The sequence below is a fragment of the Nyctereutes procyonoides genome, unplaced genomic scaffold (genome assembly GCF_905146905.1).
Source record: "Nyctereutes procyonoides isolate TBG_1078 unplaced genomic scaffold, NYPRO_anot_genome, whole genome shotgun sequence".
Taxonomy (NCBI): Eukaryota; Metazoa; Chordata; class Mammalia; order Carnivora; family Canidae; genus Nyctereutes; species Nyctereutes procyonoides.
This window is the reverse complement of record NW_026575145.1, coordinates 15,646,264-15,664,860: the sequence shown is the minus strand read 5'-3', so window position 1 is coordinate 15,664,860 and position 18,597 is coordinate 15,646,264. Positions and strand designations below refer to the sequence as shown.

General features: G+C 37.9%; 1 protein-coding gene across 1 annotated transcript; it reads right to left on the bottom strand.

Annotated features, from left to right (window-relative positions):
• Positions 1-5,480: 5,480 nt before the first annotated feature.
• Positions 5,481-10,588, bottom strand: GPR33 (G protein-coupled receptor 33). Its single transcript, XM_055309266.1, has 2 exons — positions 10,545-10,588; positions 5,481-6,506 (listed from the first exon to the last, which is right to left on the bottom strand). The coding sequence occupies exon 2, from the start codon at positions 6,498-6,500 to the stop codon at positions 5,481-5,483; it is 1,020 nt and encodes a 339-aa protein (XP_055165241.1). The 5' UTR covers positions 6,501-6,506; positions 10,545-10,588.
• Between the last annotated feature and the right edge of the window lie 8,009 nt (positions 10,589-18,597).

Below are 18,597 nucleotides of genomic sequence, written 5' to 3'. Positions count from 1 at the left end.
GAACTACTTAATATCATTTAATAAATCGGCTTTTGATCAAACCAGCAGAATGAAATCTACTGTTTGCAAATGATTGACACAGGAGTCATCTTCAACTTTCCCCTCTGTTTTGACATCTCAGCAGAATATACAGGAGAAGACTCTCCATCTCCACTCCTACTGTTTTAGTTCAGGCCACATCATCTGTTACCTGGATTACTCCAATACTGTCCAGTTTGACCACTCACCTCCAGTTTTGATCTCTTCATCAGAGCAGCCAGAGTGATGTTCTTAAAATGAAAATTGAATTCTATCACTCTTTGGCTGTAGATCTTGTAGTGACTCCCTAATGCCCTCAGAATAAAGTCTAGGATGGAGTCCCCACTCCTTGGCAGGGGCTTTCAAGATGGAGGTCTAGTTGACTTTTCCTGCTCACCTTGGTCATGCCTGCTTCTCACATTTATACTCCAGTCATACTTTTTTCTTGCTCTGAACCAGCAATAATGGATCCCCTGGGATCTAATTAGAAATGCAGAATCTTGGGGCACCTAGGTGGCTCAGTTGGTTAAGTGTCTGACTCAATTTCAGCTGGGGTCATGATCTCAGGGTTGTGAGATTGAGGCCTGAGTCTGGCTCCTCCCCTCAGATCAGAGTCTGCTTGTCTCCCTTTCCCTCTGCCCCTCCCACACATGTGTGTGCTTGCTCTCTTTCAAGTAAATAAATACTTTTTTAATTTGTAAAATATTTTATTTACTTATTTGAGAGAGGAAAGTGCACAAGCAGGGAGAGGGTCAGAGGAAGAGGAAGAAGCAAACACCCCACTGAGCAGGAAGCCTGATGTGGGGCTGGATCCGAGGACCTGAAATCCACGACCCCAGCCAAAGGCAGATGCTTAACCGACTGAGCCACCCAGATGCCCCAAAAATACATTTTTTAAGATTTTTATTTATTTATTCATGATAGACATAGAGAGAAAGAGAGGGGGTCAGAGACACAGGCAGAGAGAGAAGCAGGCTCCATGCAGGGAGCCAGACGTAGGACTTGATCCTGGGTCTCCAGGATCATGTCCCGGGCCAAAAGCAGGCACCAAACCACTGAGCCACTCAGGGATCCCCTAAATCTTAAAAAATAAAACAAAACATAAGCTTAGCCTTACTGCATTTTGGATGAAATACTATCAGCGTTTTAATAAGATCAGTAGGTGATTTGTATGCATATTTACATTTGGAAGGTGCTGCTTTATGGCATCATGCTTTCTTTCCTTCTGGGGCTTTTACACATTCTGCTTCCTCCTTTGTATTACCCTTACCCTTCTTTATATATTTAACCGTTCTCCAAGATTCATCTGGGAAAACTCTGACTAGTGAAAACTGGTTGGGATCCCTGGGTGGCTCAGCGGTTTAGCACCTGCCTTTGGCCCAGGGCGCGATCCCGGAGTCACGGGATCGAGTCCCATGTTGGGCTCCCGGCATGGAGCCTGCTTCTCCCTCTGCCTGTGTCTCTGCCTCTCTCTCCTCTCTGTGTGACTATCATGAGTAAATAAATAAATCTTAAAAAAAAAGTTATTAAAAAAAAAAAAAGAAAAAACTGGTGATTTCCTCAAACATGGCACTTAATCCTTTGTACCATAATGACCTTTTAACTTCTTTTTCTTTCCTCCTAAACAGAGGTTTCTGTTCTGGTTGTCCTTAGAGTCAGCCTAAGAACTTAAAACAAACAAACAAACAAACAAACCCCAGATATCTGGATCCTATCGCTAGAGATTTCGGTTTTAATTGATTTGAGTAAGGCCTCAATACTGGTATTTTAAAAATTGTTCCAGATAATGATAACATGGAGCCAAATTCAGCACCAGCACACAAGACTTTAAGCTCCTTGAAGATAGGGATTGTGTCTTTCCGCTGTTGTAGTCTCAGAGCTCAGATTCTCATATTGCAGGTACATAAACTATATTAGTATGTTTCACAGGGCTATGGATTTGGTGTCTGTTGTGCACACCATGCTACCTTACACTCCAGCACCCCCATATGTTAGCAGCTGGGCATTCATCTCATTAAAACAAAGAGCCATTTCTTGAGGAAAGAACTTGAGCTGGCATTTGAAACATGTCTCTAGTCATCTCTGAATTCTTTTCTTGAGCCAGTTTGATCCTGATTAATGAAGCAGGTTTACATAATTGGATGCTAATAGGCACATTGTTCTGAAGGACTGTCTCCAAATACTGGTTCCAAAAACAAAGCCACAAGTCTTTGTTTATAAACCTCTTAGGTCCTCAGAATTCACAATGGGAGATTGGTGAGATCAATACAACTATAATAGATTTTCTCAAAGTTTTTTATTTTATTTTATTTATGATAGTCACAGAGAGGGGGGGGGCAGAGACAGGCAGGGAGAGCAGGCTCCATGCACCGGGAGCCCGATGTGGGATTTGATCCCGGGTCTCCAGGATCGCGCCCTGGGCCAAAGGCAGACGCCAAACCGCTGTGCCACCCAGGGATCCCGATTTTCTCAAAGTTAACCATAGTTTTATGAGAAGTTAAAAAATATATTCTGGGAGAATTTTCTTAAGTTTACATCCCCATTTTCTTAAAATTTAAAGTGACAAGTTAAAAAAATACCTCTTAATAATATATTTATCTAGTGTTTTATATTTTAGAAGCATCTTCATATCCACTTCTCATTTAAGAGCTGTCCCCATATTATAGATGAGGAAGCTAAGGCTCAGAAAATTTGGATAACCTGCCTCATATAAAACACTAAGCTAGAGGCAAAGCCAGACCACCACTCAGATCTCCTGATGATAAGCTCAATGCTACTTTTTAACTTTTACTTTGTGTGTGGATGCTGACATTTTCTAGGCATTTGTTTGATTTTTGCAGCCAAAAAGGTGACTTCTGTTGAAATAAACGTATTAGGTAGATCTGGGCCCAGCCTTACTGCCTCCTAGCAGTGACCTCAGGCAGTGAGTATAATAGTTAAGAGCATGGGTTCTAGTACCAGGCTGCCAAGGCTTATAATACTGGTTCTTCCAATTTCTTATTCTATGGCCTTGCAAAAGTACATCGCTTTCATAACCTGTAAAATAGGGATAATAATGTGACCTAATTCATAGAATTGCTATAGGATTAAGTGAGTTATTTTTGGTAAAGCACACAGAATCATGCCTACACACAAGGTAAGTGTTATGTAAATCTTTGTTAAATAAAAAATCTGGTTCAATCTTATTATTTTATACCTGGGGTCACTTTTCAAATCACATATTGTGATAACCCATTATTCAGTTTTCATTAAGTATCTTTTATTGGATACCAATTGTATATACTATTATAGAAATAGTATGACTGATAGGCTGCTTCTGTCCTTGACTTTACAATCTACCGAGAAATGGAACCAAATATTAAAAAAAAAAAAAGAGCACTTCCTTGTTTGTTATTGTAGCAACTTTGAGGAGGAAGATAAAAGGCTGTCTCCGTAGCTTCTAGGTTTCCAATGCTATTCTTGATTTCAAAGAGTCATATGTTTCATCCAATAACTTCCTTAAGTCCTGCATCATAAATTTCAGTGGCCTTATCAGGACATACAAGTGTGCAGAGGGAAGAAGCACTGGCCCTTGCTTACTGTAAGGATACTTGGAGCCACAGCCTGCTCATCAATCCTACTCCTCCTGTTCTAGGAAAAACAGTTCCAGCTCCAAAAGCATGAATAGAGGCCAGCAATGAAAATTGTCAAATATGCAAAGGTTTTTGTCCCTCTTATTCAGAGAGAGAGAGAGAGAGAGAGAGAGAGAGAGACCAAGTCCCCAGATTCCAGAGAGGTAGTGATGCCAAGTCAATTAGCAGGGTTTCTAGGACATCAAACTACTATTACTTTTCTTTAAAAAAAGTTAATAATGAAGGTTAATTTTCCTTCCTTTCTGTAACCCCTTGTAATTAATATTGTCCATTCTGGGGATTTCTGATTGTCCATTCTGGGGATTTCTGTGGCTTGGAATGGTTTGTGCAAAGCCAGCTGGAATATTTAGGGATTGAGTGTTGTGGCCTAAATGTCTGCATTCTGTATCAGTTGAACTAGATAGATAGAACTATCTATTGACTGATAGAACTAATGAACTAAATATGTGAAAGGTAATATGTCAGTGATACTATATGGTCTTACATAATTTAGGTGCTCTTATATTATAAAAACTTGAAGCAAAACTTGAAAACCAGGGAAGATAAATTAATATTGTTATGACTATTCTAAAATTAAATACATCATGACATTACCTAGGCAGATTCTTAAACATTTATAATTATCAGTCACATATTTCTAAGACCGTTCTATCTATGGGTATTGAAAAGAGACATTTAAGATATCATTACATTGAAAATATTGAAGTATAAATTCTTTATACTTTAAGATAGATATGAAAAATAAGTGCTTTGTCATCCTCATGTTAAATTTTGTTCATATCAATTAAATAATTTAGGTGCCATGTAAATAAGAAGGATCTTAGTTCAGATGTCTTTTTGTTAGAAGATTTTGTGACAGAAAATTCAGATCAGTGGACACTATTGGTATTTAGAAATTGATATTCCTATAGCCTCAAAAACCAAAGGTTAAGAATCATATTTGCATCATTTCACACCAACTGGGATGAGTATAATTGAAAAAAAAAAGGAAAATAATAAGTGTGGGTAAGGGTGTGGAGAAAGGGGAAATTTTGCTGGTGGGAACATAACATAGTGAAGCTTCTGTGGAAAAGTATGGTGGTTCCTCAGAAAGCTGAACATAAAATTGCTATAAGACCCAGTAACTTAAAATAACTCAAAATAATTGAAAACAAGGACTCAAACACATACTTATATTATCAGTGTTCACAGAGCATTATTCACAATGGCCAAAGGTACAAACAACCCAAATGTCCTTTAACAGAAGAATAAACAAAACACACAATGGAATGAACATACAGTAGAATATTATTTAGCCATAAAGAATAAAGTTCTGATACATGTTACAATATAGATGAACTTTGAAAACATTATGCTACACAAAATAGGCTAGACACAAAATAAGAAATGTTGTATCTACTTATATGGAATATCTAGAATAGCAAATTCACAGAGACAGAAAGCAGATTAGAAGTTATGAGGGGTTGTAGGGAAGGGGAAATGAGTTACTAGTTAATTGGTGCAGAGTTTCTCTTTGGGGTAATAAAATTTTTTGGAAATAGTGGTGGTGGTTGCGAAACACTTAATGCAACTGAAATGTACATTTTAAAATGGTGAAAATGGCAAATTTTATGTTGTTTATATTTTACCGCAATAAAAACAGTAAAAATAATGACCTTTGCAACATCACCCATTGCTTGCTTTCTTAAAGCCTCTTTAATATTCGTAGATCTAACCATAGTACAGCCTGGATGTCTCTATAATAGAGGGATTATATTATATAAAAGTAGAAGGTACATCTCTGGTGGTATAATTGACTAAGAGTCCATTGTTTGTTCTGGGATCCAAAATTTAAATGTAGGCTTCTGAATTTAGGTTTTGTGTCCTTTCTGCCAAAAAGTCCTCACTTAATGTTGACTCAAACAGAGCAAGAAGGGACCTTTTGAAAATATTTTTGAAGTTCTCCCCAGTAAGCAGGTAGAGTGTAGGAGAAAAGATGGCATAGAAAGAAATAGTTACCACTGTAAGTATCTGAGTCAGCTGTAAAAGTACTGATTGGTTCTTAGTGAGAAGTAAGCCCTGGTGGACATGGTAGGGCATCCAGCACACAAAGAAAGAGATAATGGCAGTCACCATGACTTTGAAGGGCTTATTGGATTTAAACAGGCCCCTCTCTTTCATCTTGTTGGCTACTCTTTTATAACAAAGGGTGATGATAAAGAAAGGCAGAAGGAAGCCCAGCAAGAAGCGGCCAATGAAAAAGGCTACATGAATCTTTTCCCTTAATATTTGCATCTTTTTGCTTTCCCAGTTAGGAGACACAGCATAGTTATTTTGGCAGGTCACTCTTCCTTTATGGTCATCATGTGTCTCCCTGAAAATCAAATAGGGCATGCCGAGGGCAATGGCAGAGAGCCAGATTACCAGGATGATGCTGGAAGCCCAGCGTGGGGTTCGGTGCAGCTGTGACCACACAGGGTGAAGAGTGAGAAGGTAACGGTCAATGCTGATGGCTGAGAGGAAGAAAATGGAGGCAAACATCCCCACTGACAAAGTGGCATTGAAGACCTTGCACATGGCAGTTCCAAAGCTCCAGTGATTGTCCTGAAGGTAGGTGCTGGCTATAAATGGTAGAATCAACGTAGAAATAAAATATGAGAGAATGAGATGAAAAAATAAGAGCGTATTGACAGTCTTTTTCATCTTGAATTTAAGCACCCACAGGTAGAGACCATTGGTGATGGTACCAATTATAACGGACATGCACAGAAGAAAGGCGATGATCACGTTTGAGGCAGGAGCTGGAAAGTGAGTGCTGTTTCTTCCTAAAGTGGAGACATTGAGCAAATCAGTAAAGTTGATCAGATCCATAATTACCTGTAGAGAGAGACGAGGAAAATAACCACAAAAAAGAAGCCAAAAAAAAAAAAAGGTTAAATATGGAAACGCAAACAGTAATTTTTGCATAGTAATAGTCAAAATGCCACTATTTTTATTTATTTTATTTTATTTAAATTCGATTAATTAACATATAATGTATTACTGGTTTCAGAGGTAGAGTTCAGTGATTCATCAGTCTTATCTAATACCCAGTGCTCATTACACCATGTGCCCTCTTTAATGAAAATGACACTATTTTTAAAATGGTAAACAAAGGGGCACTTGGCTTGCTCAGTTGGTAGAACATGCAACTCTTGAATTCAGGGTTTTGAGCTCAAGACCCACGTTGGGCATGGAGCCTACTTAAAAAAATTATGAAATGACAAACAATATTTCCACAATATTACAAATCAGATATTTTCCTAAGCCTTTTATTTTTATTTTGTATGAAGAATTAAGAGCAGATTAATTTGAGCATCCAAAATAGAAATAATACAGATGAAATTAATGTGAAAGAGAAATAAAGTTTGGGATATTTTGACTTGAAGCAATAAATTTAGGTAGCTAAAAATCTTCTATTTAGGAATGAGCCATAAGTCTGACCCTCCTTGTGGGTCATAACTTCTTGAATAAAGCAGTGTAGGATCAGTTTTACTTGACTAAGACTTGGTCAGGGCAAATGTTGCTAATGAAATTGAGTAACAAAATTAACAACTACTGCAAATCAGTAATCATTTAGAGCTAGAATTAGGTTTCTCCCGTGAGGTAATTATTATATGTAGTAAATGCTGTTAGCTAGTAGTTTAACAGTCAACACATGATAAGAACCAATACTCATTTGGGAGCCCTAGGCTAGGGCACCATAATAGTGTGACATTCTGGGGCGCCTGGGCAGCTCTAGGGTTGGTTAAGGGTCTGACTCTTGATTTTGGCTCAGGTTGTGAGATTGAGCCCTGTCTCAGGCTCTGCTCTGGGCATGGAGCCTGCTTAATATTCCCTCTCCCTCTCCCTATGCTCCCACCCCCAGAAAAAGATTGTAAAGTGCCTTCAAAATTATCAATCAAAGAGGAACATGTACTGTTGAATATAGTGGTAATTCTTCCTTACTTGGGGAAAGAAAAGAGGTAGAAAAGGAGTTTACATTTATCTAATTATTTTTATATGCTAGGAGCTTTATAAAAAAGTCATTTCTTTTTTCCTCATAAAGACGAATATTTAAACAGAAGAGGAAGTGAGGTTTACAGGGGTTAAATTTCTTATTTATCAACATTTCCCACGGTGCCAGCATTGTGGTAGGTGGGGAACCCTACCAGTGTTTTATGTTATTTCTTTGAAAATTATAATTCATGTGTAGTGTTTTGCTAATGCTCCATGAATCTGAGTATTTGATTATACAAAATATCCCATTTCTTGGATAATTATTCCTGTAGTATTGAAAATATGAATCTGAGAATGTTTTGGAAAATAGCTACTATATATGATAGTCATAGCAACAAATTGGTTTTTGATGAATTGGATAAATTGCTTTAATGGAGATTGCTGATGATTTTTTTCACTAAGCAAAAACATTCTAAGAATATATATAGAGAAGAAATAATTGTTATTAAAACCACAATTGCTTTAAGTTAATTCTGCCTTCTAAGGGAGTTGCAAAATTTTTCTCCAAAATAGAAAAATGGCCCTCTTCAGGAAAATACCTTAGTAGTCTGCTATGAAGTGTAAGGACATGGAATAGGTAGGCAACGGTGAGTGGAAGAGTAGGAACCTGGGAAAGAGGCTGTGAAGGCCCTGGAGCCATGAGAAGAGGGAGGAGTGAGGATGCTCTTCAGAGAGGGGGGCCTCAGGAAAAACACGGCAGGAGGTTAGGAAGCTTGAAGAGGAGAAAAGGTCAGTGAGATATTCTGAAAAGCAGAAATGACACAGAGGCTTTAAAATGAGGAATTGTCTAATATTCAGGTTTAATCCATTTGCTATGCTTTAACATGGTGTAATGTCCCTTCTCATTAATCACAACTGTCTTGTATTGGTGGTTGCTTTGGGGAATTGAAGGAAAAGAGCTTGTGTTCATGATCTGGGATGCAGTGGAATGGAGAAAACAGACCAGCAGCAGGAGGTGCGATGTGACTGAGATGATAAATATGGTGAAAACTGGGTAGATATTGGGGTATGAGTAGAAATGGAGAAACAAAATTGCATGGAGAATTTCTTATACTGTGAATGGATGGCCTTTGTGTATCTGTGTATGTGTATCTGTCTTTGTGGTGTGTCTGTGGTCTGTCTGTATATCTCAGGTGCAGTTGTCTGCATATGTGGATATATAGTCTTGTGTGTGTCTCTGTGGTGTGTTTGAATCCATTGGGTGTGCATGGAGGGTGTGTGTGTGTGTGTGTGTGTGTGTGTGTGTGATCTTTGTATCTGTGGTACAGTAATGTGTGGCATTTGTGTGTATAGTGTATGGTTTCTGTGGCTTGTGTGCATTTATCTATGTAGTGTGTGTTTATGTGGTGTTTGTATGTCTGTGAGGTGTGTGTGTGTGGTCTTTTTGTGTATGTGTATAAGACACTGGATACCTGAATTTTAGGGAAGTTATTTTTAAACAGTTGTGTGCCTGACCTCTAGAAGGGCATCTGAAAGTAATACAGGAATTGAACAAAATCAATATGGGTAGTGGTTCTGAAAAGTATATAAATTTTCCCAGGAACTTTGATTTATTGCATATACCAGGAGACTTCTTCATTTTTTAAAAGGATTTTTATTTATTCGTGAGAGACAGAGAGAGAGAGAGAGAGAGAGAGAGAGAGAGAGGCAGAGACACAGGCAGAGGGAGAAGCAGGCTCCAAGCAGGGAGCCTGATGTGGGACTTGATCCCTGGACTCTGGGATCAGGCCCTGAGCCAAAAGCAGACACTCAACTGCTGAACCACCCAGGCATCCCAGATTTCTTCATTTTCAATGATCTTTTAACATGGTTTTAAAGTACTTGAGTATAAATTAGTGGGGCAGAACCTGGGCTCTGGTGTCCCACAGAACTGGGATTCCATTCTATTTCTACCACTTACCAGCTCTGTGGACTCTTAACTCTGAGCCCCTTTCACCTTCTAAACCCCAATCAGTTTTTATGAGGATGAAATAACATAATGTATATAAAACACTTAGCTCCTTTCATGGCATACATTAAGCACTCTAACTTTTTACCTATTATTTTATTACTGCAGGTGACATTCCTTTCTTCTTCATAGCCTCTCTGCTGAATTCTAGAGTTCCAGCAGTGATTTCCAGAAAAATCAAAATGTTCTTCTATGGGGGCAGAAGTTCTCAGATTTAGAGTTATTTTGAGACCTTGCTATAGTGATACCTTTGGCATGCTGGCTTTCAGGTAGACCCCACCTCTGCTTGGAAACACTGCTCCTGTCGGGATGGGCATGAGAACTTCAGGAAGCTGATCTGTGTTAATTTAGATACTTTATTGTAATGTAGTACAGAAGTGACATTAAGTAGTATGTTCTTTTCTACCTTTCATACTAAAGCTCTAAAAACTTTCCCAAGAGTTAAATTCACTTAATATTCTCTCAACAGTGTGTTCATCATTAGCAATGACCTATCCTGCGTAGTGCAACAGCATTTAATTAAAAAATAAAGCACTGGCCTTCCCCCAAATGATACTTTTCCTTTATAATGCTCAAATATGGAGACTTTTGATACATATTGGAGATTGCAGGGTCTCTACACTCTGCATCTGAATTTCCTGTTGAGTTCATTGCTGTGGCAGGCACTGTCCTCTGGCAAATAGCACAGCCACTTACAGTCTTCCTCACTGCCTGCTACAGGGACTAGAAAGCCGTGCACTCATTTTCTCAAATTTCCTTACAGCAAGTGATTCAGTTCTAATCATCAAGTGATTCATATGATTCAGTGAATCATAAAGAGATGCCACCTGTGTAGTTTCTGGGGTTGGGAAGCTGATCTGGAGTAAACCTAGATGGTTTATTTCAGATGATAGCACCAGGATAAAACCTGCTTGCCCAGGGACTCTTACCTTGGAGTTATATCTGCATGTCAGATGGTCTTAGGCAGGCCAGAGTGATTCTAAACCAGCAGTCTGTTCTCCATGGACAGAGACAAAAATCAGTGACACTGTTACTTCATTTCATCTGCCTTTCTTCTTACTGATGCTATTCCCCAGCTTTGAAGCTACTATTTAAATATTCCGTGAGACCTTCTTGCTCTTTCCCAGTTCCTTTTTCTGTGAAATATATGCCAAAGAGGAGAAGGTAGAGAAATGAGTACTTCTTCAAGTCCTTTCTCCATTTTAAAAGGAAATTAAAAAAAAAATCCATAAACAGTCATTCTATTTAGGGTCAATAAACTTGTTGCAGGTGTTAAAACACTGATTAAAAATGATCTTCTCATATGTGGTCATCCATCAGGCACCCACTCTGCCTTGAGGGTAGCATGTTCATTAGCATGTGGAGCATGGTGTTGGGTACATAGGGAAGTGGTACATATCAAGCATGGAAAAAAGTGAGTCTGGAAATGAGCTACCTAATCCCGCTGGAGTGAAAATAGGAAGAAAAACAAATATTGAGTTTCGCATTAAAATGAAATGTGTGAGGGCAGGGAAAAGATTAATATTATTTAGTTGGGAAAGATTAAGACTTTTATCTTTTGCTTGCATCTGTACAATTGTTAAAAATGGTTGTGAAGAACACAGAGTTGGGTACCATATCACGGAAGATGATCTCGTTATAAGGAATCCGCAACACAGGTAATATATTTATGAACTGAGTCCTACATTTCCTATTTTCTTCTGTCCAATCCATCTCTGAAATTTTTTAGGATTAGCTTCTGTGTCGACCCTAGTGTCCTAATTTCTTTCCCGCTCAGATTCCTCTTGATCTCTGCTCTGCCAGTAGAGAAAAATACATCAAAACCTCTGTGTGGCTTCAGTGCAGAAGCTCAGGAATCAGTTACCTAGTTTGTGTTAGAATCTTAAAGCTGTCATTGCTACTGTAGCCTTGTTAGAAATAGGCTTAAATTTTAGTTCTTAATTCATTTGAGACTGTGACTTTCACCCTAAGAACTGCTCTTCTTTGCTTCAGGATAAGTTTTCAAACTTGCTACTGGATTCTAAGAATGATTTCTTGCTCAGATTTCATGCCCTTTGGGTTAATTCACACATCCGGGAGCAGCCTGAGATATTATTTTATTCAAATCTGCTAATTTTGAAGATTAGCAAACTGAGGTGCAGAGTTAAATGATTCACAGTAGTTTTCACCAATAAAAGAACAAGGGCTCCTTCCACTGCCCTCTGCTGTTTTATTGATAAAAAAGGTGGGGGATGTGGACTATGCTTTTCCTTCTCTTTCTTTCATTCTGTATTTTCAAATTTTATAATTAGTAAAATTCATAAATAACAAACATATTAGATACTGTTGTTTAACACCCCCAAATATACAAGGGTTAGTACCACCATTAAAGAGCCTAAAATTTAACTCTTTCATAACTGTCCTCAGAAATACTGTAATTAGTGAGTTTTTTCTTTGAATAGATAGTTAAACCAATGACATTAACTCTTTTGGGAAATAAGCAGACTGTGTTTGAGGAAGTTATCTTCTCTTCTGTGGCTTTGGTGATGTGACTTCATTCATTTCACTTTTATATTTCACATAAAGTCAGGTGGTTTCAAGAAAAGCAGTCATGGAAACAAACTGTTTTATGTTGTTTTGATATAATCACAGTATGAAATATATGGAAATGTGGAAGCAGATGATGTTGCAAAATCAAATGCTTAAAAGTCTAGGAACTCATCTTTGTATATAATTTTTAGAGCTGAGAGAGACCAAGGAATTAATTACATTTAATTCCTGATTCTATAGGTGAATAGACTAAGACCCATAGAGCTTTTGAGAGCTTCTCCTAGATTCCATTATTAGTTAATAAATGAGTTGGGACAGAAATAATGTACACTAAAAATACTGATGCACTATATTGATTGCACAAGAAAGTATATGATAGAAAAAAACTGCTATATATAAATCTCAACTCTGCTACTTATTTGTATAACTTTTCTGAGTCTCTTTTCTCATTCCTAAGTGTAAAAAGAAAGAAAGAAAATCTCTTTTTTCCCTTGCATGAGATTTTCATGTTTTTTTTTTTAAGATTTATTTATTTATTCATGAGAGACAGAGAGAGAGAGAGGAAGAGACATAGGCAGAGGGGAAGCAGGCTCCCCGCAAGAAGCCTGATGCGGGACTCAATCCCGGATTCTGGGATCACGCCCCGAGACAAAGGCAGACGCCCAACCGCTGAGTCACCCAGGCATCCCAAGATTTTCATGTTTAATCCCTCAGTATTTAATATAGTACTTTGTACAAAGTAAATTTTATTTTATTTATTTTTTAATTTAAACTCAATTGATATATAATGTATTATTAGTTTCAGAAGTACAGGTCAGTGATTCATCAGTCTTACATAATTCCCATCACATATACATACATAATTATATCATGTGGCATCCTTAATGTCCATCACCCAGCTACCCCATCCCCCACACTACCTTCCCCTCCAGCAACTCTCAGTTTGTTTCCTATGATTAAGAGTTTCTTGGGATCATTGGGTGGCGCAGTGGTTTGGCGCCTGCCTTTGGCCCAGGACGCGATCCTGGGGACCCGGGATTGAATCCCACGTTGGGCTCCCGGTGCATGGAGCCTGCTTCTCCCTCTGCCTGTGTCTCTTCCTCTCTGTCTCTGTGTGTGACTATCATAAATAAATAAAAATTAAAAAAAAAGAGTTTCTTATGGTTTGTCTCCTTCTCTGATTTTGTTGTTTATGTTTTCCTCTCTGCCCTGTAATCCTCTGTTTCGTTTCTTAAATTCCACATGAGTAAGATATATGATAATTGTCTTTCTCTGACTGACTTATTTTGCTTAGCGTAATACCCTCCAGTTCCATCCACGTCATTGCAAATGGTAAGAATTCATTCTTTTTGATGACTGAGTAGTGTTTCACTGTGTGTGTGTGTGTGTGTGTGTGTGTATTGTGTATATATACACACCACATCTTTATTCATCTGTCGATGGACATCTGGGCTTTTTTCATAGGCTATTGTGGACATTGCTGCTATAAACATTGGGGTGCAAGTACCCCTTCGGATCACTCCATTTGTATCCACATCCTCGCCAACATCTGTCATTTCCTGACTTGTTCAGTTTAGCCCTTCTAATTGGTGTCAGGTGGCATCTCATAGTGGTTTTGATTTGTATTTCCCTGATGCCAAGTGATATGACCATATCTTCATGTGTCTGTTGGCCATTTGTAAGTATTGTTTGGAGAAATGTCTGTTCATGTCTTCCTGTTTCTTGATTGGCTTATTTGTTCTTTGGGTGTTGAGTTTGATAAGTTCTTTATAAATGTTTCGATACTAGCTCTCTGTCTAATAGGACATTTGCAAGTATCTTCTCTCATTCTGTATATTGTCTTTTGATTTTATTGACTGGTGTGCAAAAGCTTTTTATCTTGATGAAACCCCTAAATAGTTCATTTTTGCCTTTGTTTCCCTTGCCTTTGGAGATGTGTCTAGCAAGAAGTTGCTATGACTAGGTCACAAAAGTTGCTGCCTGTGTTCTCCTCTAGGAATTTGATGGATTCCTGTCTTACATTTAGGTCTTTCGTCCATTTTGAGTTTTTGTGTATGGTGTATGGTGTAAGAAAATGGTCCAGTTTCATTCTTCTGCATGTGGCTATCCATTTTCCCAGTACCATTTATTGAAGAGACTTTTTTCCATTGGATATTTTTTCCTGCTTTGTTGAAGATTAGTTGACCATATAGTCGTGGGTCCATTTCTGGGTTCTCTGTTCTGTTCCATTGATCTATGTATCTGCTTTTGTGCCGGGACCATATTGTCTTGATTACAGCTTTGTAATAGAATTTGATATTAGGGATTGTGATGCCACCGGCTTTGGTTGTTTTTTTCTACATTCCTTTGGCTATTCAGGTTTTTTTCTGGTTCCATACAAATTTTAGGGTTATTTGTTCCAGCTCTGTGAAAAAAGTTGATTTTGATAGGGATTGTGTTGAATGTATAGATTACTCTAGGTAGCATAGACATTTTAACAATATTTGTTCTTCTAATTCATTAGCGTGGAACATTTTTTCCATTCTTTATGTCTTCCTCAATTTCTTTCATGAGTGTTCTATAGTTTTCTGAGTACAGATCCTTTGCCTTTTTGGTTAGTTTTATTCCTAGGTATCTTATGGTAAATAGTTCAAAATAATTGTCTCAATGTTTATAGTTATTAAAGAAGATGGTTCCTGAAATGACTAGCTTAGGAATGTTGAGGAGAGCATATACTAGGTCTTAGAATCAGTGTGGTTAAAGGCTTAGCAAAAGAGAGCAGTGCTTTGTTTGGCCTGGTTTTGCATTTTTCAAGATCACTTCTTACCACCCTCTATGTCCCAGCATAGTAGGAACAAAGCAGGTGTTAGCTCAGTGGTCTCCATTCTGGCTGATGTTAGAATCACTTGGAGGTTTTTTTTAAAAAAATGCAGAGTATCCCTGAGATTTAATTCATTTATGTACTATTTATCAGATATTTGAAGTATTTGGATGACTGTTCTTGCCATTAGGGATACAGAATAAATGAGAAGAGCTTTGTTTCCATAGAGCTTACATTCTAGTGGGAAGAAATGGACAATAATAAAGTTATTAAAGTTAATAAAGAAATATTACCTAGCACTATAGTATTATAAAGAATATAAAACATGGAGATGTGATGAATACCTAATTGGTTATTCTAGATAGGGTAGTTGGGGGATCTTTCTGTAGATGACATTTAATGGGATTGGAATGATATGAAGTAACCAATTGTACAGTAATTAAGAGGAAAAGCAGGGTGGGGGAATGAGTGAAATAAGTGATGGGGATTAAGAGGTATAAACTTCCAGTTATAAAATAAATAAGTCACCAAGATGAAAAGTACAGCATAGGGAATGTAGTTAATTTGTAGTAATGTATGGTGACAACACTTATGGTGAGCCTTGAGAAAAGTATAGAATTGTTGAATCACTGTTGTACATCTGAAACGTATGTAACATTGTATGTCAACAACACTTTAATAATAAAATTTTTTTAAAAGGAATATTTTTTCATTCTATATTTTATGTTCTCTAATGTCCTTTTTAGTGGATATTTTTTCTTTGTAATTATGACCATTTAGACTACCAGTTTATCATTAAAGTTATAACATTTCCTTAGAATACTATTTTATAATAGACCTAAGTATATTGGACTCTGTATAAAAATGTGAAGTCTTTTATTATTTAAATAGGCAGACATATGTCATTACATAAGGTAACACTATCCTATTTTATTCCCATTTTATACAAACAGAGCACTGTTTGTTCAAGAAAAGTTACGTTTAATAGATTACTACTGGAGTGGTTTATTTCTCTACCAGAAAGTATATTTTATGCATATTGCATTTTCTTTTTAAAAAAATATTTTATTTATTTATTCATGAGATACATAGAGAGGCAGAGACATAGGCAAAGGGAAAAGCAGGCTCCATGCAGGGATCCTGATGTGGGACTTGATCCCAGGACCCCGGGATCGCGTCTTGAGCCAAAGGCAGTTGCTCAACCACTGAGCCACCCAGGCATCCCTACATTTTCCGTTTTGTATGTAGTGGCTTTTCAGTGATGGTGATGGTGCTTTCAATGATTTGCTTTTTAAGAAGTTAATTCTGGGTTTCAGGGGCACCTGGGTGGCTCAGTTGGTTAAGTGTCTGCCTTCAGCTCAGGTCATGATCCTGAGCACCTATGATCAAGCCCTGAATCAGGCTCCCTGCTCAACAGAGAGCCTGCTTTTCCCTCTCTCTTTCTGCCCCTCCCCCTGCTTATGCTCACTTGCTCTGTCTCTCTGTTAAATAAATAAATCAAATCTTAAAAAAAATGAAAATAGGGACACCTGGGTGGCTCAGTGGTTGAGCATCTGCCTTTGGCTCAGGTCATGATCCCAGGGTCCTGAGATTGAGGTCAGCATCAGGCTCCTTGCAGGGAGCCTGCTTCTCCCTCTGCCTATGTCTGCCTTTCTTCTATGTCTCTCATGAATAAATAAATAAAATCTTTTTAAAAATTTAAAAAATAAATATTAATTCTGACTTTCAAATAAAAAGCATTAAAACTTATCATTCTAAAGAATACATAAACACTAATTCAAAGAGATTTATGCACCCCTATGTTTATATCAGCATTATTTACAATAGCCAATGTATGGAAACAGCCTAGTTATCCATCAATTGATGAATGGAAAAAGAAGATGTGATGTGTGTGTGTGTGTGTGTGTGTGTGTATAGAGAGAGAATGGAATATTATTTAGCCATAGAAAGGAATGAAATTTTGCCATTTGTAATGATGTGGCTGGAGCTAGAGAGCATAAGGCTAAGCAAAATAAGTTAGTCAGATAAAGATAATTATCATATAATTTCACTCATGTGGAGTTTAAGAAATAAATGAGCAAAGGGGGAAAAAGGGAGAGAGGGAGAGACAAGCCAATAAACAAACTCTTAACTATAGAGAGAAAACTGATAGTTACCAGAGGGGAGGTAGGTGGGGGGATGGGGGAAATAGGAGATGGGGATTAAAGAGTACACTTATGATGAGCAGTGGGTGATGTATGGAATTGTTGAATATTGTACACCTGAAACTTTTATAACACTGTACACTAACTAATTGGAATTAAAATAAAAAATTAAAAAATTATCATTCCAAACCAAAAAAAAAAAAAAAGAAAAGAAAAGAGAAAAGAGGTAGAGCATTACCTTGGACCTCACTTAAGTCTTGCTCCATGTCTGTCATTTCTATATTGGCCCCTTTCTATTTCTTATCTGCTCTTGCTCTCCTAATTGGGTCTCTCCATTTTTTGGAATCTTTGGCTCATGACTTTTTAACTTTATTCCATGGTTTATGACTTGCATTCTTCTCCTTGGCAGGGTCCTTGTTATGACAGCCTTCCTGGAAACAAGAATTGAGCTTTATTCAGGAGACTTCTGGGGTTTGCTCCTAGCCTTGTTGGATATAATTCACCTCGTCAGGCTCCAGATCCTCTCCATGTCTGGACTGTATTCCTGGAGCTGCAGGTAGGATGTATCTGGAGGAGAAGCTGAAAGTGAGGTTGGGAAGTTGGCCCAGGTCTTGATTATGAGAGGACTTGGATTTAGGTCAGTCCTGGGAGAGAAAAGTTTGAGGTTTGGAGCACAGGTGGAGGGAGAGGCTGTCAATAGAAGTGAAAGAGTTAATACCCTGGATAGATTTGTTACCCTGCAAATTCAAACCCAAGGTAATCTGAAAGTGAACAGAGGAAGGATGTTGGAAAGTGATGAAGGTTTAGAATTTCCAATGAAAGTAATAAGAGGTATATAAAAATAATGAGTATCGTTAAGGGTCTGTTTGAGGTTGGGGAACACTCATTTGTGGGTCTATCCTCTTGGGAAGGGGGGAATTACCTCATTGTGCAAATTTTAAATTATGGGCAGTAATTTTTTTTAATAAATTTATTTTTTATTGGTGTTCAATTTGTCAACATACAGAATAACACCCAGTGCTCATCCCGTCAAGTGCCCACCTATGAGCAGTAATTTACTGCTGATACATTTGCTTCCAACCTGGATGTTAAAGCTTAAGCAGATTGTCAAAATATTTAGGGCTAATGGCTTCCTCGAAATATTCAGGGCTGGTGGTTTGCAAGCTGATACTACCAGGGGAAGAGACCAACAGAATTAACAGTGCTGATAAGAGAGCAGTAGATGTGATATTGCTAGGTGTTTAGGTAGAACAGGGACTGTGCAAAGCCATGATCAATTTGATAGATGGGCAGAAAGGATTGAGGAACTTGAGGTCTGGTGCTGGCAGAGCGGTAGTGTTTATATGAGGATAGAAGATTATGGTCAGAGTGTGAGATACTGGAATTTTCAATTTTCAAAGTATAGCAGTTATGCATGATGGTAAGGTCTCTAATGTGACAAAACTCAGCTAGTAAAGCAGTCAATAGAATTGACGTCAAGAAACTTGAAACTAAGGTAATGGATGGTCT

Excerpts from the sequence above, each read along its gene's own strand:
- GPR33 (XM_055309266.1), bottom strand. The coding sequence starts at position 6,500 with ATGGATCTGATCAACTTTACTGATTTGCTCAATGTCTCCACTTTAGGA.